This window comes from Salvelinus alpinus, chromosome 1 (assembly GCF_045679555.1).
Source record: "Salvelinus alpinus chromosome 1, SLU_Salpinus.1, whole genome shotgun sequence".
In the NCBI taxonomy this organism is placed as follows: Eukaryota; Metazoa; Chordata; class Actinopteri; order Salmoniformes; family Salmonidae; genus Salvelinus; species Salvelinus alpinus.
In genome coordinates, this window is record NC_092086.1 from 115,966,711 (window position 1) to 115,992,062 (window position 25,352).

Below are 25,352 nucleotides of genomic sequence, written 5' to 3' on the forward strand. Positions count from 1 at the left end.
CCTACCTGAGTACGTCCATCTCGTCCTTCAGTGACTGGGCTTCACTAGCCAGGGTTAGGGTGTAGGGGTTAGGGTGTAGTTCCTACCGGAGTACGTCGATCTCGTTCTTCAGTGACTGGGCTTCATCAGCCAGGGTTAGGGGTTAGGGTGTAGGGGTTAGGGTGTAGGGTTAGGGTGTAGTTCCTACCGGAGTACGTCGATCTCGTTCTTCAGTGACTGGGCTTCATCAGCCAGGGTTAGGGGTTAGGGTGTATGGGTTAGGGTGTAGGGTTAGGGTGTAGTTCCTACCTGAGTACGTCCATCTCGTTCTTCAGTGACTGGGCTTCATCGGGGTAGGGGTTAGGGTGTAGGGGTTGGGGTTAGGGTGTAGTTCCTACCTGAGTACGTCCATCTCGTCCTTCAGTGACTGGGCCTCGTCAGCCAGGGAGGTGAGCTCTTCATTCTGTCCTCTCAGCTCCGTTAACTCCTTATCCAACTCCTCACAGCGGATACGATAGTCATCCTTCGCTGCCTCCAGCCTGCAGACACCCCAGAGAGAGAAACGTACACCTCAGTCCAAACTGACACCACACACGATGACGACAGATATGGGGGTACCAAGAGCCTCAGAAAATGCCCCAGAAGGAGAGCGGTCTCCCACCCCAGAAGGAGAGCGGTCTACTATGGATGAGCGCCTAAACCAATAGTCCAGCGTTTTCCAAACCCGGTCCTGGGGACCCATAGGAGTGCACGTTTTGGTCTATGCCCCTTTTACAACACAGCTAATTCAAATAACCCAACTCATCATCATCATCATCAAACTTTGATCATTTGAATCAGCTGGGTGAGGGTGACCCAGACCCCTGGCCGCCAGGCAGAGTGAGGTCCTGTGGGTGAGAGTAACCTAAACCCCTGGTCGCCAGGCAGAGTGAGGTCCTGTGGGTGAGGGTAACCTAGACCCCTGTCCACCAGGCAGAGTGAGCTCCTGTGGGTGAGGGTGACCCAGACCCCAGGCAGAGTGAGGTCCTGTGGGTGAGGGTGACCTAGACCCCAGGCAGAGTGAGGTCCTGTGGGTGAGGGTGACCTAGACCCCTGGCCGCCAGGCAGAGTGAGGTCCTGTGGGTGAGGGTGACCCAGACCCCAGGCAGAGTGAGGTCCTGGTCGCCAGGCAGAGTGAGGTCCTGTGGGTGAGGGTAACCTAAATCCCTGGCCGCCAGGCAGAGTGAGGAGCCATGGGTGATATGTTTTAACCTCCAGTGGAACAGGGGCAGTGAGAGGGCTGAGATCATCACAGGTGGGTTGGGGGCAGGGTGGAGGGGCTGGTAGTCCCAGCTCAACAGAGTGACAGTGCCTGCTGTGAGAGCCCAATGTTGAGATGTGTCTGTTACTTGAACTCTGTGAAGCATTTATTTGGGCTGCAAACTGAGGTGCAGTTAAACTCTAATGAACTTATCCTCTGCAGCAGAGGTAACTCTGGGTCTTTCTTTCCTGTGGCGGTCCTCATGAGAACCAGTTTCATCATAGTGCTTGATGGTTTTTGCGACTGCGCTTGAAGAAACTTTGAAAGTTCTTGAAATTTTCCGCATTGACTGACTTTCATGTCTTAATGTAATGATGGACTGTCATTTCTCTTTGCTTATTTGAGCTGCTCTTGCCATAATATGGACTTGGTTTTTTACCAAATAGGGCTATCTTCGGTATACCACCCCTACCTTGTCACAACACAACTGATTGGCTCAAACGCATTAAGGAAAGGAATTCCACAAATTAACTTTAAAACAAGGCACACCAATGAATGGAAATGCATTCCAGGTGACTACCTCAAGAAGCTGGTTGAGAGAAGGCCAAGAGTGTGCAAAGTTGTCATCAAGACAAAGGGTGGCTACTTTGAAGAATCTCAAATATAAAATATATTTTGATTGTGAGCAAGATGGCGCCGATAGAGATGGCAGCTTCACATCTAGTCCTTAGGAAACTGTGCAGTATTTAGTTTTTTTTATGTATAATTTCTTACATTGTTAGCCCAGAAAACCTTAAGTCTTATTACATACAACCGGGAAGAACTATGAATTATAAACTATAAATATGACCATGACTCCATCTTGTTGCTCCCCTCCTACAGGCAGAATCTAAAAACAGGAAGCGCCCGTGCTTATGTCTATCCAACGCTGGTCTGACCAATCGGATTCCATGCTTCAAGATTCCGTCGATCACGCGGACTGGGATATGTTCCCGGGTAGCCTCAGACAACACCATTGACGTATACACGGACTCATTGAGCGAGTTTATGAGGAAGTGTATAGCAGATGTCGTATGTGACAATTAAAACCTTCCCTAACCAGAAACCGTGGATTGATGGCAGCATTCGAGCAAAACTGAAAGCATGTACCACCGCATTTAATCATAGCAATGCGACTGGGAATATGGCCGAATACAAACAGTGTAGTTATTCCCTCAGTAAGATAAACAAGCAAAGCGTCAGTACAGATACAAAGTGGAGTCGCAATTCAACGGCTCAAACACGAGACGTATGTGGCAGGGTTTACAGACAATCACGGACTACAAAGAGAAAACCAGCACCGTCGCGGACCAGGATGTCTTGCTCCCAGACAAATTAAACAACTTCTTTGCTCGCTTTGAGGACAATACAGTGCCACCGACGCGGCCCGCTACCAAAACCTGTGGACTCTCATTCTTCGTGGCTGACGTGAGTAAAACATTTAAACGTGTTAACACTCGCAAGGCTGCTGGCCCAGACGGCATCCCTAGCCGCGTCCTCAGAGCATGCGCAGACCAGCTGGCTGGAGTGTTTACGGACATATTCAATCTCTCCCTATCCTAGTCTGCTATCCCCACATGCTTCAATATGTGAACCATTGTTCCTGTACCCAAGAAAGCAAAGGTAAGTGAACTAAATGACTACCGCCCCATAGCACTCACTTCTGTCATCATGAAGTGCTTTGAGAGACTAGTCATATCACCTCTACCCTACCTGACACCCTAGACCCACTTCAATTTGTTTACCACCCAATAGATCCACAGACGACGCAATCGCAACCACACTGCACACTGCCCTAACCCATCTGGACAAGAGGAATACCTATGTGAGAATGCTGTTCATCGACTACAGCTCAGTATTCAACACCATAGTACCCTCCAAGCTCATCATTAAGCTTGAGACCCTGGGCCCTGTGAAACTGGGTCCTAGACTTACTGGGTCTTGGACTACCTTCACCCCCAGGTGGTTAAGGTAGGAAACAACATCTCCACTCCGTTGATCTTCAACACTGGGGCCCCACAAGGGTGCGTTCTCAACCCCCTCCTGTACTCCCTGTTCACCCACGACTGCGTGGCCATGCACGCCTCCAACTCAATCATCAAGTTTGCGGATGACACTACAGTGGTAGGCTTGATTACCAACAACGACGAGACAGCCTACAGGGAGGAGGTGAGGGCCCTCGGAGTGTGGTGTCAGGAAAATAACCTCTCACTCAATGTCAGCAAAGCGAAATAGATGATCGTGGAATTCACGAGGGAGCACCCCCCTATCCACATCGACGGGGCAGCAGTGGAGAAGGTGGAAAGTTTTAAGTTCCTCTGTGTACACATCACGGACAAACTGAAATGGTCAACGCACACAGACAGTGTGGTGAAGAAGGTGTAACAGCACCTCATCAACCTCAGTACTGAAAAAGTGGTTTGTCACCGAAAACCCACACTAACTTTTTGATTTGTTTAATACTTTTTTGAGTACAACATGATTCCATATGTGTTATTTCATGGGTTTAAATGTCGTCACGATTATTCTACAATGTAGGAAATAGTAAAAATAAAGAAAAACCCTGGAATGAGTAGGTGTATCCAAACCTTTGACTGGTACTGTACATCTTAAACACACAGGGATTCTGGAGAAAAGAGCCATGCGATGACAGAAACGGACTGAAACTGCCTTGTAATCAATCTGAACTACAGAGAAGTGACCTAGGAACTTAATGAGAAGCTCATTTGTATTTATTATGGATCCCAATTAGTTCCTGCCAAGGCAGCAGCTACTCTTCCTGGGGTTTATTATGGATCCCCATTAATTCCTGCCAAGGCAGCAGCTACTCTTCCTGGGGTTTATTATGGATCCCCATTAGTTCCTGCCAAGGCAGCAGCTACTCTTCCTGGGGTTTATTATGGATCCCCATTAGTACCTACCAAGGCAGCAGCTACTCTTCCTGGGGTTTATTATGGATCCCCATTAGTTCCTGCCAAGGCAGCAGCTACTCTTCCTGGGGTTTATTATGGATCCCCATTAGTTCCTGCCAAGGCAGCAGCTACTCTTCCTGGGGTTTATTATGGATCCCCATTAGTTCCTGCCAAGGCAGCAGCTACTCTTCCTGGAGTTTATTATGATGCCCATTAGTACCTGCCAAGGCAGCAGCTACTCTTCCTGGGGTTTATTATGGATCCCCATTAGTTCCTGCCAAGGCAGCAGCTACTCTTCCTGGGGTCCAAACTCACCAAATCATCCACATTACATATAAAATATATAAAACAACAGACAAAACAGTGAAATAAGATTTTAAAAACAGTACTTCATATAACATCCCTACACCAGCACATATCCACAACGTGTTCATTGTCGTTCATTGTGCTCTTAAGGTGTGGCTGAGAACCAGCTAGGCCACTACCTCTTTGCCGGTCATCCCTCCCCACCCCCCCACCCCATCTCCTTCCCTCCCCACCCCACTCCCCCCCCCACCCCCCCCCCCCCCACCCTAAGGGTGTTACCTGAAGGTCTCCTCCTGGAGCTGTTCTAGCTGTGTTTGTAGCTGCAGGTGTCTGCGTCCTACAGGGCTGTTCAGGTCTTCTATGGAGTCAGACTGGTTGAGACGCTCCATGAGGATTTGGTTCTCAGCCAGGAGACTACCCCTCTCCTCCTGTAGCGCTGCCACCTGGTGGAGGGGGGGGGGAAACACGTCAATACAGTCAACTTTAAATATTTCAGAGGCTCATATCATTGACATACTGTAAACAAACCATCTACCATTTAGTTCAGTCTTTACACCACCATAACATGTATACTTTTCTTAAAACATAAAACACAGGAAAACTTTTTTTCATGAACACATTTCATGATCACACAATTGATTTCAAATCAGGAGAAAAAAAGCAATCACACAAAGCAAACCGCAAACCTACAAACTCTTACAGTTTCCAGTGTAAACTGGGCAATGTGCTTTTACGTGGCCTTCTCAACAACGTGATTGCAGGAACAAACTCTTACAGTTTACAGTGTAAACTGGGCAATGTGCTTTTACGTGGCCTTCTCAACAACGTGATGGCAGGAACAAACTCACTTCACAAATGGTTTATATTTGAGTCATTTAGCAGACGCTCTTATACATAGCGACTTACAGTTAAGTGCATTCATTCTCCCCTCAATCTTAGCTAGCTAGCGTTATACTGCATCTAAAGTCAATCTGGCGACATTAAAAGGATGACAAAAAGGTTTTCCTACTAACTATTTGCCTCCATTGGAAATGTCATTGTATTTCAAAGAGATTAATGCACTTTTGAAGAAATCTTAAATTAGTGCTCAATGACAAAATATTGAGTAGAACGTTCAGTCGGGCATCAGTCCTAAAACAAACGCTCAAAACCATGGTGAACTATGACCCCAGACCTGTAGCCGTCACTAACCTAGTCAGAGTCCGAGCACCTGTTCACATAAAGCAATTCAACCAAAACTCGAGGCCAACCTGCATGTCCAGCTCGTGACATCTCTGTGCGATCTCCTCCTTGGTGACTAGAGCGTCATTCAGATCCTCCACCGTCTTCTTCAGCTGGAAAGACAACTTATACGTCAGAATTAACTACAAAATAAATGCTGATACACTAAAATCATGTTTATTGTACAGTGGCAAGGAAACAGTATGTGAACCCTTTGGAAGTACCTGGATTTCTGCATAAATTGGTCATAAAATTTGATCTGATCTTCATCTAGGTCACAACAATAGACAAACACAGTCTGCTTAAACTATTAAACACACAAACAGTTATACGTTTTCATGTCTTTATTGAACACACAGTGTAAACAATCACAGTGCAGGGTGGGAAAAGTATGTGAACCCTTGGATTTAATAACTGGTTGACCCTCCTTTGGCAGCAATAACCTCAACCAAATGTTTTCTGTAGTTGCGGATCAGACCTGCACAACGGTCAGGAGGAATGTTGGACTATTCCTCTTTACAAAACTGTTTCAGTTCAGCAATATTCTTGGGATGTCTGGTGTGAACTGCTCTCTGGAGGTCATGCCACAGCATTTCAATCGGGTTGAGGTCAGGACTCTGACTGGGCGACTCCTTAAGTATTTACCTCTGTTGAAGCCATTCTGCTGTTTATTTACTTCTGTGTTTTGGGTCGCTGTCCTGTTGCATCACCCAACTTCTGTTGAGCTTCCATTGGCGGACAGATAGCCTTACATTCTCCTGCAAAATGTCTTGATAAACTTGGGAATTCATTTTTCCGTCGATGATAGCGAGTTGTCCAGGGCCTGAGGCAGCAAAGCAGCCCCAAACCATGATGCTCCCTCCACCAGACCTTACAGTTGGTTTTGATGTTCTTTTTTTCTCCACACATAGTGTTGTGTGTTCCTTCCAAACAACTCAACTTTAGTTTCATCTGTCCACAGAATATTTTGCCAGTAGCGCTGTGGAACATCCAGGTGCACTTTTGCAAACTTCAGACGTGCAGGGATGTTTTTTTAGGACAGCAGTGGCTTCTTCCGTTGTGTCCTCCCATGAACACCATTCTTGTTTAGTGTTTTACGTATCGTAGACTCGTCAACAGAGATGTTAGCATGTTCCAGAGATTTCTGTAAGTCTTTAGCTGACACTCTAGGATTCTTCTTAACCTCATTGAGCATTCTGCTCTGTGCTCTTGCAGTTATCTTTGCAGGGCAGCCACTCCTAGGGAGAGTAGCAACAGTGCTGAACTTTCTCCATTTATAGACAATTGGTCTTACCGTGGACTGAAGAACATCAAGGCTTTTAGAGATACTTTTGTAAACCTTTCCAGCTTTATTCAAGTCAACAATTCTTAATCTTAGGTCTATTGAGATCTATTTTGTTCGAGGCATGGTTCACATCGGGCAAAGCTTCTTGTGAATAGTGTTTTTAATAGGGCAAAGCAGCTCTAACCAACATCTCCAATCTCGTCTCATTGATTGGACTCCAGGTTAGCGGACTCCTGACTCCAATTAGCTTTTGGAGAAGTCATTAGCCTAGGGGGGGTTCACATACTTTTCCCAACCTACACTGTGAATGTTTAAATGACATATTCAATATAGACGAGAAAAATACAATACCTTGTGTGTTATTAGTTTAAGCAGACTGTGAAGATCAGATCAAATTTGATGACCACTTTTCCAAAGGGTTCACATACTTTTTCTAGCAGCTGTATTAAGATACAGACATTGTCTGGAACATCTTACCTGTCTATCGATGTCAGCGTACGATTCATTTCCTCCAATAACTGGACACTCTTTGCTCATCAGCTACGACACATGGAGAAAACACACAGTGTGACATCATCAGTTACATCACACGGAGACAACACACAGTGTGACATCATCAGTTACATCACACGGAGACAACACACAGTGTGACATCATAAGTTACGACACACAGTGTGACATCATCAGTTACGACACACAGTGTGACATCATCAGTTACAACACACAGTGTGACATCATCAGTTACAACACACAGTGTGACATCATCAGTTACATCACATGGAGACAACACACAGTGTGACGTCATCAGTTACAACACACGGAGACAACACACAGTGTGACGTCATCAGTTACATCACATGGAGACGACACACAGTGTGACATCATCAGTTACATCACATGGAGACAACACACAGTGTGACGTCATCAGTTACATCACATGGAGACAACACACAGTGTGACGTCATCAGTTACATCACATGGAGACGACACACAGTGTGACATCATCAGTTACATCACATGGAGACAACACACAGTGTGATGTCATCAGTTACATCACATGGAGACAACACACAGTGTGACGTCATCAGTTACATCACATGGAGACAACACACAGTGTGACGTCATCAGTTACATCACATGGAGACAACACACAGTGTGACATCATCAGTTACATCACATGGAGACAACACACAGTGTGACGTCATCAGTTACGACACATGGAGACCCTACACAATGTGACGTCATCAGTTACAACACACAGTGTGACATCATCAGTTACATCACATGGAGACAACACACAGTGTGACGTCATCAGTTACAACACATGGAGACAACACACAGTGTGACGTCATCAGTTACAACACATGGAGACTCTACACAGTGTGACGTCATCAGTTACAACACATGGAGACTCTACACAGTGTGACGTCATCAGTACACGGAGACCCTACACAGTGTGACGTCATCAGTACACGGAGACCCTACACAGTGTGACGTCATCAGTTACAACACATGGAGACCCTACACAGTGTGACGTCATCAGTTACAACACACAGTGTGACGTCATCAGTTACGACACACAGTGTGACATCATCAGTTACAACACATGGAGACTCTACACAGTGTGACGTCATCAGTTACAACACACGGAGACAACACACAGTGTGACGTCATCAGTTACAACACATGGGGACCCTACACAGTGTGACATCATCAGTTACAACACACAGTGTGACATCATCAGTTACAACACATGGAGACCCTACACAGTGTGACGTCATCAGTTACGACACACAGTGTGACATCATCAGTTACAACACATGGAGACCCTACACAGTGTGACGTCATCGGTTACAACACACAGTGTGACATCATCAGTTACATCACATGGAGACCCTACACAGTGTGACGTCATCAGTTACAACACATGGAGACCCTACACAGTGTGACGTCATCAGTTACGACACACAGTGTGACATCATCAGTTACAACACATGGAGACCCTACACAGTGTGACGTCATCAGTTACAACACATGGAGACCCTACACAGTGTGACGTCATCAGTTACGACACACAGTGTGACATCATCAGTTACAACACATGGAGACCCTACACAGTGTGACGTCATCAGTTACGACACACAGTGTGACATCATCAGTTACAACACATGGAGACTCTACACAGTGTGACGTCATCAGTTACAACACATGGAGACCCTACACAGTGTGACGTCATCAGTTACAACACATGGAGACCCTACACAGTGTGACGTCATCAGTTACAACACATGGAGACAACACACAGTGTGACGTCATCAGTTACAACACATGGAGACAACACACAGTGTGACGTCATCAGTTACGACACACAGTGTGACGTCATCAGTTACAACACACGGAGACCCTACACAGTGTGACGTCATCAGTTACGACACACAGTGTGACGTCATCAGTTACAACACATGGAGACTCTACACAGTGTGACATCATCAGTTACGACACATGGAGACAACACACAGTGTGATGTCATCAGTTACGACACATGGAGACAACACACATTGTGACATCATCAGTTACAACACACGGAGACAACACACAGTGTGACATCATCAGTTACGACACACAGTGTGACGTCATCAGTTACAACACATGGAGACAACACACAGTGTGACGTCATCAGCTTTCAACACACATGAAATGCATCTAGAGTAAAGCACAAAGTTCTTTCAAATGTTTACAAAGGCCTACCTCTTGAATGGCTGTCATGACAACATGTTGAACAGATTCCTCCAGCATCATTATGGTCTGGATGTTTTCTAGAAGGGCAGAGAGAGAGACAGACAGAGAGAATGACTACATGTTCAGTCTAAGAAGCTCAGATACACCATGACAACAACGGAGCGTGACGAAGCCGTGAGAGGAATGTTACAGATAAACTGGAAGCCTCTCATCTTTAAACATATCCTCAACTGAACTCTCGATACAGTCTAGACCCTTCTAAACTCAACTCTGGACCCACAAGCCAGTTCCACCACATTTATTTCATTGTCTCCCTCTAATCAGGGACTGATTTAGACCTGGGACACCAGGTGGGTGCAATTAATTATCAAGTAGAACAGAAAACCAGCTCCGGACCTCGTAGTGAAAGAGTTGAACACACCGGGTTTAGACTCGAGGACCGGGCCGTGCCCCGTCCAGGCTCGAGGATCGGGCCGTGCACAGTCCAGGCTCGAGGATCGGGCCGTGCACAGTCACAGGCTCGATGGTACCAGTCTCGTGCACATATAACTGAGACACAATAGTAGACAATCTATAGAGACAGCTTAGCTTCATGGCAGACAGACAGACAGACAGACAGCCTATAGAGACAGCCTAGCCCATGGCAGACAGACAGACAGACAGACAGACAGACAGACAGACAGACAGACAGACAGACAGACAGAGACAGACAGAGACAGACAGACCTTGTTTCTGCTCACAGTTGACAGCACAGCCCAGTATGAGTTGTAGCATCCTGCCCAGCTCTGCAGCGTCTGAGTGTTCTCCTATCAGGTTGATGTCTGGCAGGGTGAAGTCATTGATCTGCTGTTGAAGGACCTCCTGGTTGTAGTCCAGTATACCTTTCAACACCTTCTTCAGATTACTGATCTGAGAGGAGGAAGAGGAGGGAAGACGTGACATTGGGACTGTGGCAATGACAAGGGCTTTAGAGCAGATGGCAGCAACACATAAAGACAGTGTATTAAAACCATCATCATCATCATCATACCTTTAGTCGCCAGTTATCTCCCACCTCAGGCTTGATCCTACTGATCCAGTTGTCAGTGAAATACACAATGTCTCTGGAGAAGAGAAAGGTAAGTTGTCACATACAGGAGAAAGACACAGCAACAACGCCTGGCCACCACGCCTGGCCACCACGGTTGGCCACCACGGTTGGCCACCACGCCTGGCCACCACGCCTGGCCACCACGGTTGGCTTGATGGTTTCACAAAACTAATTTCCAGCAGTTAAAAAGTAAAAAAAATAATATATATATATATAAATTGACACTTACATTTTCTGTAGGGCCTGGGCCATGACAATCCCACTTGTGAGATCTTCCACTGTTTTGCATGGTGCCTCCAATCCAAACGTTTGGATCTAGATGAAAAAAAAGGACAATTTAGAAAAACAATCATTTCCTGCTATGAAATATTACAGAGATACCCACACCTAGCTGTACCACTAGAGATTCTGGGTTCGAGTCCAGGCTCTGTCGCAGCCGGCCGTGACCGGGATACCCAAGGGGCGGCACACAATTGGCCCAGCGTCGTCTGGGTTAGGGGAGGGTTTGGCCTGGCAGGGATGTCCTTGTCCCATCGCGCACTAGCGACTCCTGTGGCGGGCCAGGAGCAGTGCACGCTGACAAGGTCCGCCAGGTGTACTGTGTTTCCTCCGACACATTGGTGCGGCTGGCTTCTGGGTAAAGTGGACATTGTGTCAAGAAGCAGTGCAGCTTGGCAGGGTCGTGTTTCACACGGCACACGGCTCTCGACCTTCGACCTTCACCTCTCCCGAGTCTGTAGGGGAGTTGCGGCGATGAGACAAGACTGTAACAACCAATTGGATACCACGAAATTGGGAATCAAAAAGGGCAAAAATAAATAAATATATTAAATAAGAGACACCCACACCTTAAGTCGTATCCATCATTACTTGACACCTAGCTCTCGCCCCTATTCATTCCTCACATAGCCTTAAACTTGGCCACTGTACATTCCCAACTTCCTTTGCAAAAATGGAATGGAGGTCTACAAACGATTAGTTTGAGCCTTGAGGCCACTGACTTTCACAGGAAATGAGTGAAAGACTTTGTCCACTCCAGGGATGAGCTAGTTCTCTCTCTCTGTTGATAACACATAAATAGTTGTCAATGTCCTTCACATGAACTAGACCCAGCAGTGTTGCCAGTCTAAACACCCCCCACAATACTGTCAGCGCTCAGACGGAGGTGTCACGTGGTCCTGTTAATTTCCTTCACCTCCTTCAGTAGATAGCTACCACAGCCCTCTGCGGAGTCCTGGAAAAACACAGCTGTGAGTCTACTCTCCTGTCCTCTCCCACTCGTTCACCCCTTCTCTCTCTCTGTCTGTCTGTCTGTCGAGTAGCAGTCTGGTTTCTCCACTGACACGGTGTTGAAATAATGGAGGTCAAAATGAGTTTCCATCTCAGAGCATCAGGTCACGTGACACCAGCTCACGTAATAGAGGAATGTGACTGCAGAGTAGAGCTGATAAACTCCCTGTCAATGTGCCTGTGACCTGCTAGTGGCTCGGCTGCTCTGTCAGATAGGATGTCATGGCCTGTGGTGGGAAAAGTACTCCATTTTCATACTTCAGTAAAACCAAAAGTCACATTAATAGAAAATGAATCAAGTAAAAGTGAAAGTCACCCAGTAAAATACTACTTGAGTAAAACTGAAACTATTTGGTTTGAAATATACTTAAGTATCAAAAGTGAATGAAATTACTAAAATGTACTTAAGTATCAAAAAGTAAAAGTATAAACCATATTAAGCAAACCAGACGGCATAATAAAAAATAAAAAAGTTTTTATATTGACGGATAGCCAGGGGCACACGCCAACGCTCAGACATAATTTACAAATGAAGAATATGTGTTTAGTGAGTCCGCCAGATCAGAGGCAGTAGGGATGACCAGGGATGTTCGGTTGATAAGTGTGTAAATTGGATCATTTCCCTGTCAAATTGTAACGAGTACATATGGGTGTCAGGGAAAATGTATGGAGCAAGAAGTACATTATTTTCTTCAGGAATATAGTGAAGTAAAAGTTCGCAAAAATATAAATAGTAAAGTATAGTTACCCCAAAAACCTACTTAAGTAGTACTTTAAAGTATTTTTCCTTAAGGGGGAAAGTGTGACAGGCTTTGGTTTTTCCATTTATGTTTTGAGGTTGGACTTTAACACGTACAGCTTGTTAGCACGTAGGACATCACCAATTGGTGTCATCTCTTTAGTCAGTTTGTCTTACACCTGTGCTGGTTTCCTTCTCGTTAGTTGGAAGGTGTTTCACCTGTGCTGGCCCAAGTACTATTTAAGAGTGGCTGGCTCAGTGCTCCTGTTGTCTTGATAGATGTGGAGAGTCAACACCTTTAATCCCCATTTGATTTCTAGAAAGACAATCCGATTTCCCTGTTTTTGTTTTGCGGGACATTTTGGTTTGTTTGGTGTGGGTTTTTCTTTGGTTTGCCTCTTCCTTGGCAAATTTGGTGGGCGCTCATGATAGGTGTCTTCTAGGTCCCAGTTGTTGTTGCTGTCAACTTTCAGTGGACACCCCCATGAGTCTTTCAGTGACTCTTTGTTGTAAATTTAAAAATGTTAGTTCCCCCGTCTGTTTGAGTGCCATTTTTAGTTTAGTTGGAAAACGTAACACAGGTAAGTAAAGGTTACTTTTGTAGTTAGCATTTAAATTAGTCTTTTGGTAGACAAAGGCTTTCCCCAAGACTGTTTTCATTAGCATCATTGCTAACGGCTAAACAAAATGGTAGACATGCAGACGGGAATTCTCGTTGTCTCTTCAGAAAGTTGCAGAAAATACAAATCACTGCTCCATTCTGTTCATGTCTTAAGATACACTTGGGCAAATTAATAAATAGTCAACATATTTAAAAAGGAGGACCAAGGCACTCATCATATAATTAATTAAAATGACTTTATTTGTATGGCATGTTGAATAGTTTTAAAAAACCGCCGCGTTTCGGCAGCATGGCCGAAAAGTTTGTTTCTATTGAACATGCCGTACAAATAAAGGCATTTTAATTAATTATATGAAGAGTGCCTTGGTCCTCTTTTCTTTTTGATGACCAATTCACCCCTTTTACCAAAGAGCATCTTCTATCTACCAACATTTACTATTGTGTACCTTAGTATCACTTCCCTTCCTCCTCTTTCTACTATTCAACATATTTAGTCGATTCCCTAAAAACTATAATAACTTATTATATTGGGACCAGAATGAGTCTACCTGTTCCTGCAGTGATGATTAACCATCCTCACAACTGATCTGTAGATAAATCACCACAAAGCCTACCAGTAGCCTATGCGAATTACAGAGCCAAATTAACGGCTCTCTCACGGACTGACGAAACTGTCTGGGGCAAGTCCCGACATGTTAGGACACCTAAGAAATCATTTGGTTTACTTGTCCAGAAGTGATACCATGGACATAACCAAGCTGAACGATTTAGGAAAAGGGCTATAGGAGATCGACTTTATTCAGTAAAACTACTCAACACTTGCTGTTCAGTTGTCAATCAACGCACAGTAAATAGCCTACTGTGTGCCATGACTCTGCATGGCTGGCTATGAGAAACAATAATTATGCTATTATCGTTACCACTTAAATCATGCTCTGTTATTTAGCAGTCCTATGGCTCGAGGGTAGAAGCTGTTCAACAGGATCCTGTTGGTTCCAGACTTTGTAAAATCGGTGCCATTTGGTAGCAAAGAGAACAGTATGACTTGGGTGGCTGGATTCTGACATTTTTTAGGGCTTTCCTCCGACACCGCCTGGTATAAAGGTCCTGGAGGGAGTTTGGCTCCAGTAATGTATTGTAGGCACTGCCCTCTGTAGCGCCAAGCGGTCGGATGCCAAATGGTTGCCATACCAAGCGGTGATGCAGCCGGTTAAGATGCTCTCGATGGTGCAGCAGTAGAACTTTGAAAAAATCTTTTCAACCTCCTGAGGGATAAGAGGTGTTGTCGTGTTCACAACTGTGTTGGTGTGTGTGGACCATGTTAATTACTTAGTGATGTGGACACCGAGGAACTCCCCTTACAGCCCTGTTGATTTAGATGGGGGTGTACTCTGCCCTCCATTTTCTGTAGTCCACGATTATCTCCTTTGTCTTGCAGACGTTGAGGGAGAGGTTGTTGTCCTGACACCACACTGCCAGGTCACTGACGACCTCCCTATAGCCCGTCTCTTCATTGTTGGTAATCAGGCCTACCACAGTCGTGTTGTCAGCAAACTTAATGATGGTGTTGGAGTCGTGTGTGGTGTTGAGGGTCAGCATGGCGGATGTATTGTTGCCTACCTTCACCACCCGGGGATGGCCCGGGATCGAGTTGCAAAGGAAAGGTGTTCAGTTTAGGGTCCTTAGACATTTACATTTAAGTCATTTAGCAGACGCTCTTATCCAGAGCGACTTACAAATTGGCTTAGTGATGAGCCCAATTAAAATAATTAGCACATACAATGCATTCTTAAAGTATTCAGACCCCTTCACTTTGACATTTTGTTACGCTACAGCCTTGTTCTAAAATAGATTAAATCGTTTTTTGTTGCAAACTTATAAAAACATTTTTTGGACCCTTTACTAATTTCTTGGTTGAAGCACCTTTGGTAGCGATTACAGCCTCAAGTCTTCTTGGGTTTGACGCTACAAGCTTGGCACACCTGCATTTGGGGATGTTCTCCAATTCCTCTCTGCAGATCCTCTCAAACTCTGTCAGGTTGGATGGGGAGCGTCGCTGCACAGCTATTTTCAGGTCTCCAGAGATGTTTGATAAGGCTCAAGTCCGGGCTCTGGCTGGGCCACTCAAGGACATTCAGAAACTTGTCACGAAGCCACTCCTAAATTGTCTTGGTTGTGTGCAGTTGTCCTGTTGGAAGGTGAACCTTCGCCCCCAGTCTGAGGTCCTGAGCGCTCTGGAGCAGGTTTTCATCAAGGATCTCTCTGTACTTTGCCCCGTTCATCATTCTCCCAGTCCCTGCAGCTGCCATGCTTCACCATTGGGATGGTATTGGCCAGGTGATGAGCTGTCCCTGGTTTCCTCTAGATGTGATGCTTGGCATTCAGGCCAAAGAGATCAATCTTGTTTTCATCAGACCAGATAATCGTGTTCCTCGTGGTCTGAGAGTCCTTTAGGTGCCTTTTGGCAAACTCCAAGGGGGCTGTAATGTGCCTTTTACTAAGGAGTGGTTTCCGTCTGGCCACTCTACCATGAAGGCCTGATTGTTAGGGTGCTGCAGAGATGGTTGTCCTTCTGGAAGGTTCTCCCATCTCCACAGAGGAACTCTGGAGCTCTGTCAGAGTAATCATCGGGGTCCCTGACCAAGGCCCTTCTCCCCCGATTACTCAGTTTGGCCAGCCAGGCAGAAGAATGATGGAGGTCACTGTGTTCATGGGGACCTTTAATGCTGCCGAAATGTGTTGGTACCCTTCCCCAGATCTGTTCCTCGACACAATCCTATCTCGCAGCTCTACGGACAATTCCTTCGACCTCATGGCTTGGTTTTTGCTCTGACATGCACTGTCAACTGTGGGACCTTATATAAACAGGTGTGTGCCTTCCCAAAACATGTCCAATCAATTGAATTTACCACAGGTGGATTCCAAGTTGTAGAAACATCAAGGATGATCAACGGAAACATGATGCACCTGAGCTCAATTTCAAGACTATAAGCAAATGGTCTGAATACTTATGTAAATAATGTATTTGTTATTATATTTAATAAATGTGCAAACATTTCTAAAAAACTGTTTTCGCTTTGTCATTATGGGGTATTGTGATGTCATTATGGGGTATTGTGATGTCATTATGGGGTATTGTGATGTCATTATGGGGTATTGTGATGTCATTATGGGGTATTGTGATGTCATTATGGGGTATTGTGATGTCATTATGGGGTATTGTGATGTCATTATGGGGTATTGTGATGTCATTATGGGGTATTGTGATGTCATTATGGGGTATTGTGATGTCATTATGGGGTATTGTGATGTCATTATGGGGTATTGTGATGTCATTATGGGGTATTGTGTGTAGATTGTTAATTATGTTTTATTTAATCCATATTAGAATAAGGCTGTAAAGTAACAAAGTGTAGACAAGGTCTGAATACACTTATTAATGAAGCCGGTGACTGTGGTAAACTCAGTCATTTAAAAAGTAAGACTAACTTAACATTAGAGATCGAGCTCCAGCTGTTAACAAAGCGACACACCCCTCCCCCCTCCGTCTTACCCGAGGCTGCCGTCCGGTCCCGACGATGCATGGAAAAACCAGGGAGATGTATATTATCTATGTCCTTGTTCAGCCACGACTATACGAATCAGAATATAACAGTTCTTCAGGTCCCGTTGACAGGGTAGTCTCGAACGGACCTCTTCCAGTTTGGTCTCTAGTGACTGTACGTTCGCGGTCTGGAGTAAGCAGGTCTGGGGATTAGGGCCTGGTCTGGAGTAAGCAGGCCCGGAGATTAGGGCCTGGTCCGGAGTAAGCAGGCTTTGGGATTAGGGGCTGGTCCGGAGTAAGCAGGCCCGGGGATTAGGGGCTGGTCCGGAGTAAGCAGGCCCGGGGATTCAGGCCCGGGGATTAGGGCCTGGTCCGGATTAAGCAGGCCCGGGGATTAGGGCCTGGTCCGGAGTAAGCAGGCCCGGGGATTAGGGCCTGGTCCGGAGTAAGCAGGCCCGGGGATTAGGGGCTGGTCCGGAGTAAGCAGGTCCGGGGATTAGGGCCTGGTCCGGAGTAAGCAGGCCCGGGGATTAGGGCCTGGTCCGGAGTAAGCAGGCCCGGGGATTAGGGCCTGGTCCGGAGTAAGCAGGCCCGGGGATTAGGGCCTGGTCCGGAGTAAGCAGGCCCGGGGATTAGGGCCTGGTCCGGAGTAAGCAGGCCCGGGGATTAGGGCCTGGTCCGGATTAAGCAGGCCCGGGGATTAGGGCCTGGTCCGGAGTAAGCAGGCCCGGGGATTAGGGCCTGGTCCGGAGTAAGCAGGCCCGGGGATTAGGGGCTGGTCCGGAGTAAGCAGGTCCGGGGATTAGGGCCTGGTCCGGAGTAAGCAGGCCCGGGGATTAGGGCCTGGGTCCGGAGTAAGCAGGCCCGGGGATTAGGGCCTGGTCCGGAGTAAGCAGGCCCGGGGATTAGGGCCTGGTCCGGAGTAAGCAGGCCCGGGGATTAGGGCCTGGTCCGGAGTAAGCAGGCCCGGGGATTAGGGCCTTGTCCGGAGTAAGCAGGTCCGGGGATTAGGGCCTGGTCCGGAGTAAGCAGGCCCGGGGATTAGGGCCTGGTCCGGAGTAAGCAGGCCCGGGGATTAGGGCCTGGTCCGGAGTAAGCAGGTCCGGGGATTAGGGCCTGGTCCGGAGTAAGCAGGCCCGGGGATTAGGGCCTTGTCCGGAGTAAGCAGGCCCGGGGATTAGGGCCTTGTCCGGAGTAAGCAGGCCCGGGGATTAGGGCCTGGTCCGGAGTAAGCAGGCCCGGGGATTAGGGCCTGTTCTGGATTAAGCAGGCCCGGGGATTAGGGCCTGTTCTGGATTAAGCAGGCCCGGGGATTAGGGCCTGGTCTGGATTAAGCAGGCCCGGGGATTAGGGCCTGTTCTGGATTAAGCAGGCCCGGGGTTTAGGGCCTGTTCCGGAGAAAGCAGAACGTCCAGAGCTGCTGACTCATTGAAGTATACATCTTCATCTACCTTGAGGTTAGTGATCTCTGTTCTGATGCTCAGTAGCTGCTTTCCATCATAAGAAATGATGCCGGAGATATTATAAAAATTAAGATCAGCGTAACTTTTTTTTAAATAGCAGAATTGGTCAGGAGCCTGTAAAACAGCTGCTATCCACTGCAGCGACATCCTGTCAGGCTTAACATTGAACTCAGCAGAGAAGTTGACCAGACAAGGAGGCGCCATCCTGCCAGGCTTAACACTGAACTCAGCAGAGGAGGTGACCACAAGGAGGCGCCATCCTGCCAGGCTTAACACTGAACTCAGCAGAGGAGGTGACCAGACATGGAGGCGCCATCTTGCCAGGCTTAACACTGAACTCAGCAGAGGAGCTGACCAGACAAGGAGGCGCCATCTTGCCAGTCTTAACACTGAACTCAGCAGAATGAGGTGACCAGACAAGGAGGCGCCATCCTGCCAGGCTTAACACTGAACTCAGCAGAGAAGGTGACCAGACATGGAGGCGCCATCCTGCCAGGCTTAACACTGAACTCAGCAGAGAAGGTGACCAGACATGGAGGCGCCATGACCAATGCCATAATTACAGTCACATAAATACAGACACACCTTTATCCTGAAATGAATGTCTCCAACTGGTAGGTTATTCCCTAACAAGTAAAACAGTAATACCATTCAGAAGTATAATTTTTTCCCCCCCTTTGAAACTAACATTTAATCTTATAGGATTTGTTTAGGCTCTCTTGTATTAAAATATCAACCTTATAAATCGATACTTGTTATGAGTCATGGGGTAGACACGCGAAGGTGGAATGAATATCTATAAATAGTCTACAAGACCTCACCACAGAGGATAGGTTACTGGTCTGTCAGCGTCGGAAAGTATTGCTTAATATCCTCTGTTGCAAGACTGATCTGAGCAGTGAAAACAGCACAACTTTACTTGTCCCTTTTACATTAGTTCTACTGCTGTCCAGTCAACACAGACACACTGTGATATAGGCCATAACCTATTGTCTACTGAGTAAGAATTAGGAGTAGGTTTTTACAAAGGTGATGTTTAAAAATGTGTGTGTACGATCTACTAGTCAGAACAGGTCGACTGCGATGTATTTTCTCTGAGCTACAGGGTCCCCCTGACAGGCCCGTCCTACAGCTGTTAGCGACAGGCTCAGGGAGGGAACCCCGGTCCGGGCCGGTCGGCCAAAACAAGAACAGCTAGGTCAATAAGTAAGTCTGATGGGAACGGAATATGCATCCCAACATTGTGTTATTTGGGATGCAGTGTCATATCGTCTTTAGCAGTACTGAGGTACGGGGCTGGGGGCCAGGGGGCTGAACCCAAACAGTCCTGTTAGTGTGTTACATAACTACGATTACCAGGGGAAGGAACGAATGGTTCACTCATACAGGCTGTGGCAGAGCACTTAGTTGCAGCACAGGACCACAGAACTGAAAGCTGCTCTGTGAGAGGGTTGACATTGTTGTGGTAAAAGACATGACGGAGAAGGGAAGTGGGAAAGAGAGAGAAAGAGAGAGAGAGAGTGTGTGTGTGTGTGTGTCCACAGAAAAGCACTAACAGTTGTCTCTTGCTAGTTGGGACTCCTGAAATTGTAGAAGTGTCATGTTCGAAATGTTGCTGTAGAGAAGTACAGGGAAGGGAAGGGAAAACACATGGTGCCATGATCCCAGACTCATAGTAATGTGTTAGGATGGCATGAGACAACACAGGGCATCTCAGTGTAGGCCTAAGTATGGGAAAGGCTCAGATTACAACATGTAGAGGCCCAGTGTTATCAGTTAGAGGAGGAGGCCCAGTGTTATCAGGTAGAGGAGGAGGAGGAGGCCCAGTGTTATCAGGTAGAGGAGGAGGAGGAGGCCCAGTGTTATCAGGTAGAGGAGGAGGAGGAGGCCCAGTGTTATCAGGTAGAGGAGGAGGAGGAGGCCCAGTGTTATCAGGTAGAGGAGGAGGAGGCCGCCCAGTGTTATCAGGTAGAGGAGGAGGCCCTGTGTTAAAGGGTTTAATGGTAAAGGTACCGGTGTGGGTTTAATGGTAAAGGTACCAGTCTGGGTTTAATGGTAAAGGTACCGGTCTGGGTTTAATGGTGAAGGTCACTAATCACACTACATACAGAGCTGATTCCTGATCATTTTATTGATATAAATATAACTGTCACACAATTAATTATGAGGTTTGTCACTACATTTTACTCCCTAGCCCATCTCTCCATCAAAGTTTTGGGCTTGTAGGATAAGTCTTCATATATGAGAATGACATGGGGATAGGATAGTCTTCAGATAGCGACCACTTTCTACCTTTCAGGGAGAGTTGGGTTGAAAAAGCATTCCGTTTTTATTTAACTAGGTAAGTCAGTTAAGAACAAATTCTTAATTCCAAAAACGGCCTACCTCGGCCCAAACGCGAACCCGGACGACGCTGGACCAATTGTGCACCGCTCTATGGGACTCCCAATCACGGCCGGTTGTGATACAGCCTGGAATCGAACCAGGGTGTCTGTAATGACGCCTCTAGCACTGAGATGCAGTGCCTTCGCTACTTAGCTCCCGAGTGGCGCGGCGGTCTGAGAGAATGACTAGATGATCTGCTTTCATGGAGGACTGGCTTGAAATGGGAGGATGAATCACACCATTTATTTTCAAATCTATTGGTTTTCTACCCAAAGTTCCAAAGGAAAATGTTGTGATTTAATTAACACGAGAGAACAGCAAAATGGATAAGAGTGTGGCGGTAGAGCAGGAACAGCTGCATCTTGTGGTCAACCTGGTATTTTCAAACTAAATGGTAAATGCAAACAAACAAAGGGAATACATACATAGTATGGAGAAGCAATACTCCAAGCCACAGCTTCATACTACTTGTTAAACATAGAGAACCGATACTAGAGCTGGGACAATAAACCGATAGTTATCGACACCGACCATATCGATCACTTATCACAGGCATTTTGCTGATGTCGTTCATTACGATAAGTAGCCTATATTAGAGATATGTGAAATTTGAAATTAAATGTTTGCTAATATGGGTTATAAACTTAATGTTATCGCATCAATTCAGGCAATTTATCGCCCAGCTCGAACTGATACTGTATACTGCTTGTTGGGGTTGGCATGAGGGGTCCATAGGTGACTTTCGACAATTTTTTTGGGGGGGGGATTCCTCATGTCTAACTCATTGGTAGGAAGAAGTTTGGTCCAAATCGGATGTTGGGTACTATATTCATTGAATACTATCTGAATCCTATAATTTGGGCGCAATCAGTCCGTAGACTAATTTCTCAGTGATCAAATTATATTTAAACAAAATAATGTTTCAGGAATGATAAATAATTTTGGTTACTAACTACAGAAACAAATTCAAAACAAATCAGATGGTGGGTGACAAAATCCTATTTTTTGTGCTTTTTGAAGTGGAATGACCCCAGTGGAACATAAAGGCCCCGAACAGGTAGGCCTAATACCCCTGGTGAAGTCAACGACAGACTATTAAAATTGCAGGTGAGTGTAAGTGATGAAGGATAACACTGTCAGACACAGAGTTGCTTGGCTGCCCTTGAAAGCAGTCTGATCCTGGTCATGCCCTGACTCTGATATGGGTCTCAGTTCTTCTTGCCCAGTTCCACCCCTCCAGTTCCTGTCTTTTCTCTGCCCCATTCCAGTTCCACCCCTCCAGTTCCTGTCTTTTCTCTGCCCCATTCCAGTTCCACCCCTCTAGTTCCTGTCTTTTCTCTGCATTCCAGTTCCTGTCTTTTATCTGCTCCATTCCAGTTCCTGTCTTTTATCTGCTCCATTCCAGTTCCTGTCTTTTCTCTGCTCCATTCCAGTTCCAGTCTTTTCTCTGCTCCATTCCAGTTCCAGTCTTTTCTCTGCTCCATTCCAGTTCCAGTCTTTTCTCTGCTCCATTCCAGTTCCACCCCTCTAGTTCCTGTCTTTTCTCTGCTCCATTCCAGTTCCACCCCTCTAGTTCCTGTCTTTTCTCTGCTCCATTCCAGTTCCACCCCTCTAGTTCCTGTATTTTCTCTGCTTCATTCCATTCCATTCCATTCAAAAATCAAAAGTAACAGTCAGTATCTGGTGTGGCCACCAGCTGCATTAAGTACTGCAGTGCATCTCCTCCTCATGGACTGCACCAGATTTGCCAGTTCTTGCTCTGAGATGTTACCCCACTCTTCCACCAAGGCACCTGCAAGTTCCCAGACATTTCTGGGGGCCGTAGCCCTCACCCTCCGATCCAACAGGTCCCAGACGTGCTCAATGGGATTGAGATTCGGGCTCTTCGCTGGCCATGGCAGAACACTGACATTCCTGTCTTGCAGGAAATCACGCACAGAACGAGCAGTGTGGCTGGTGGCATTGTCATGCTGGAGGGTCATGTCAGGATGAGCCTGCAGGAAGGGTACCACATGAGGGAGGAGGATGTCTTCCCTGTAACGCACAGCGTTGAGATTGAGCTTGTTGTCATTGCAAGCAGTCTGATGACGCTGTGACACACCGCCCCAGACCATGATGGACCCTCCACCTCCAAATCGATCCCGCTCCAGAGTACAGGCCTCGGTGTAACGCTCATTCCTTCGTCGATAAATGCAAATCCGACCATCACCCCTAGTGAGAGAAAGCCGCGACTATTCAGTGAAGAGCACTTTTTGCCAGTCCTGTCTGGTCCAGCGATGATGGGTTTGTGCCCATAGGCGACGTTGTTGCCGGTGATGTCTGGTGACAACAGGCCTATAAGCCCTCAGTCCAGCCTCTCTCAGCCTATTGTGGATAGTCTGAGCACTGATGGAGGGATTGTGCGTTCCTGGTGTAACTTGGGCAGTTGTTGTCATCCTGTACCTGTCCCACAGGTGTGATGTTCAGATGTACCGATCCTGTGCAGGTGTTGTTACACGTGGTCTGCCACTGCGAGGATGATCAGCTGTCCTGTCTCCCTGTAGCGCCGTCTTAGGCGTGTCAGGCGTGTCACAGTACGGACATTGCAATTTATTGCCCTGGCCACATCTGCAGTCCAGATGCCTCCTTGCAGCATGCACGGCACGTTCACACAGATGAGCAGGAACCCTGGGCATCTTTCTTTTGGTGTTTTTCAGAGTCAGTAGAAAGGCCTCTTTTGTGTCCTAAGTTTTCATAACTGTGATCTTAATTGCCTACCGCCTGTAAGCTGTTAGTGTCTTAGCGACCGATCCACAGGTGCATGTTCATTAATTGTTTATGGTTAATTGAAAAAGCATGGGAAACAGTGTTTAAACCCTTTACAATGAAGATCTGGGAAGTCATTTGGATTTTTACTAATTATCTTTGAAAGACAGGGTCCTGAAAAAGGGATGTTTCTTTTTTTTGCTGAGTTTAGTTGTATTACATTATGCAAATGAACAAATAGACTGAAATATGACAGTCAATTGTATTTACATTGACTGGTATTTACATCAATGAATAAAAGCATTTTGCAATGAGATTTTTTCTTCAGGTCATTTTTATACGTTTTAACAGCTTTTCATTATCGGCCAAAAGCCGGCAATTGCTGGCTAACAGAATCCCTGCTGTGGATTAGCATAGAGGCGATGAGTGACCGCCAGCTGGTTAGACGACCCATTAGAGTACATGTTGACAAAATTGGTGTGGGGTTTTACATTTTGCCCTCGCATGCTGCAGAGGCCGAGGGTGAGCCAGACAATACTAGTCAGCATAGGATACCACACCACCTCATAAGCAACGTCCTCTCCAAGAAACAGACTGGTACAAGGCTCATCCGCCTTCTTATGGTAACGTACTCCGATCAAATCCTAATTCATCTGCTAATCTCATTCAGATTATTGTATAACCTCTAAACCCCTGGCCGTGGTACTCAAGGAGCTCGTTTATAACAGACATATTCAGTTGTTTGAAAATGACTGATCTCTTTTTGTTTTAATTCAGGTTCCATTTTTCACATCTGTTTGTAGTGTTTAGTTCTCCTCACCTCTAAATGAGCTGCACCTCACTGTCATCTGAGAGAGAGCTAAAATGAGGAAATCCTCCACACCCATATACAATTCTAACTGAAAGGAAACAGATGGGTGGAGTGGAGGAAAAACTGAACTCCCAGAGAAAAAAATGTTACCAAAAATATAGCTGCAAGCAGCAATGAACGGGGTTCACAGGATGACACAAAGGACAAGATCAGTTGGATAACAAAGCAAGCACTCCATGTAGGAACAATGTTAATTTATGTGCAATCAGTGAAAGCATTACCATGTTTATCTCTCAATAACACAAAGATGACGCACGTGAAGTTTAGTCTAGTGCTGTAGGTAGCGTTTCACGGCATACCGAAAAGTGTCTACAACATTAATATCTTAAAATTCTGAGAACATGTAACAAAGTTCTCTTTGATATTAAAGAGAATGGTCTCTTGGGAAACATTACTTACAAATCACAGGAACATTGATATGAAAATGTTAGTTAAGAGTTCAGCTAGTGCCTTCAGAAAATATTCATACACCTTGACTTATTACATATTTTACAACCTGAATTCAAAATGGAATAATCACTCTCTCTCACCCATCTACACACAATAACAAAGCGAACACGTTTAGAAAATGTAGCAACATTTAATGAAAATGAAATACATAATTAACTTCACACCGCTGATCAATACATGTTAGAATCACCTTTGTTAGAATCTGCAACTGGATCCTTGACCTCCTGACGGGACACCCCCAGGTGGTGAGGGTAGCCAACAACCCATCTGCCACGCTGACCCTCAGAACAGAGGCCCCTCAGGGGTGCGTACTTAGTCCCCTCCTGTACTCCCTATTCAACCACAACTGCGTGGCCACGCATGACTTCAACACCATCATTAAGTTTGCAGACGACATGACATTGGTAGGCCTGATCTCCCTCAACAAGCCAA

The 25,352-nt window shown here is 46.2% G+C and overlaps 1 protein-coding gene across 1 annotated transcript in view; it reads right to left on the reverse strand.

Annotated features, from left to right (window-relative positions):
• Positions 1-25,352, reverse strand: part of LOC139539429 (protein Hook homolog 3-like) — a 60,227-nt gene that overhangs the window by 29,473 nt on the left and 5,402 nt on the right. Inside the window, exons 2-9 of the mRNA XM_071342383.1 lie at positions 11,041-11,126; positions 10,752-10,824; positions 10,447-10,630; positions 9,731-9,798; positions 7,460-7,522; positions 5,727-5,810; positions 4,756-4,919; positions 378-518 (exon numbers count right to left, since the gene is read on the reverse strand). Coding sequence (XP_071198484.1) covers positions 378-518; positions 4,756-4,919; positions 5,727-5,810; positions 7,460-7,522; positions 9,731-9,798; positions 10,447-10,630; positions 10,752-10,824; positions 11,041-11,126 — 863 coding nt within the window. The remainder of the gene's footprint in view (positions 1-377; positions 519-4,755; positions 4,920-5,726; positions 5,811-7,459; positions 7,523-9,730; positions 9,799-10,446; positions 10,631-10,751; positions 10,825-11,040; positions 11,127-25,352) is intronic.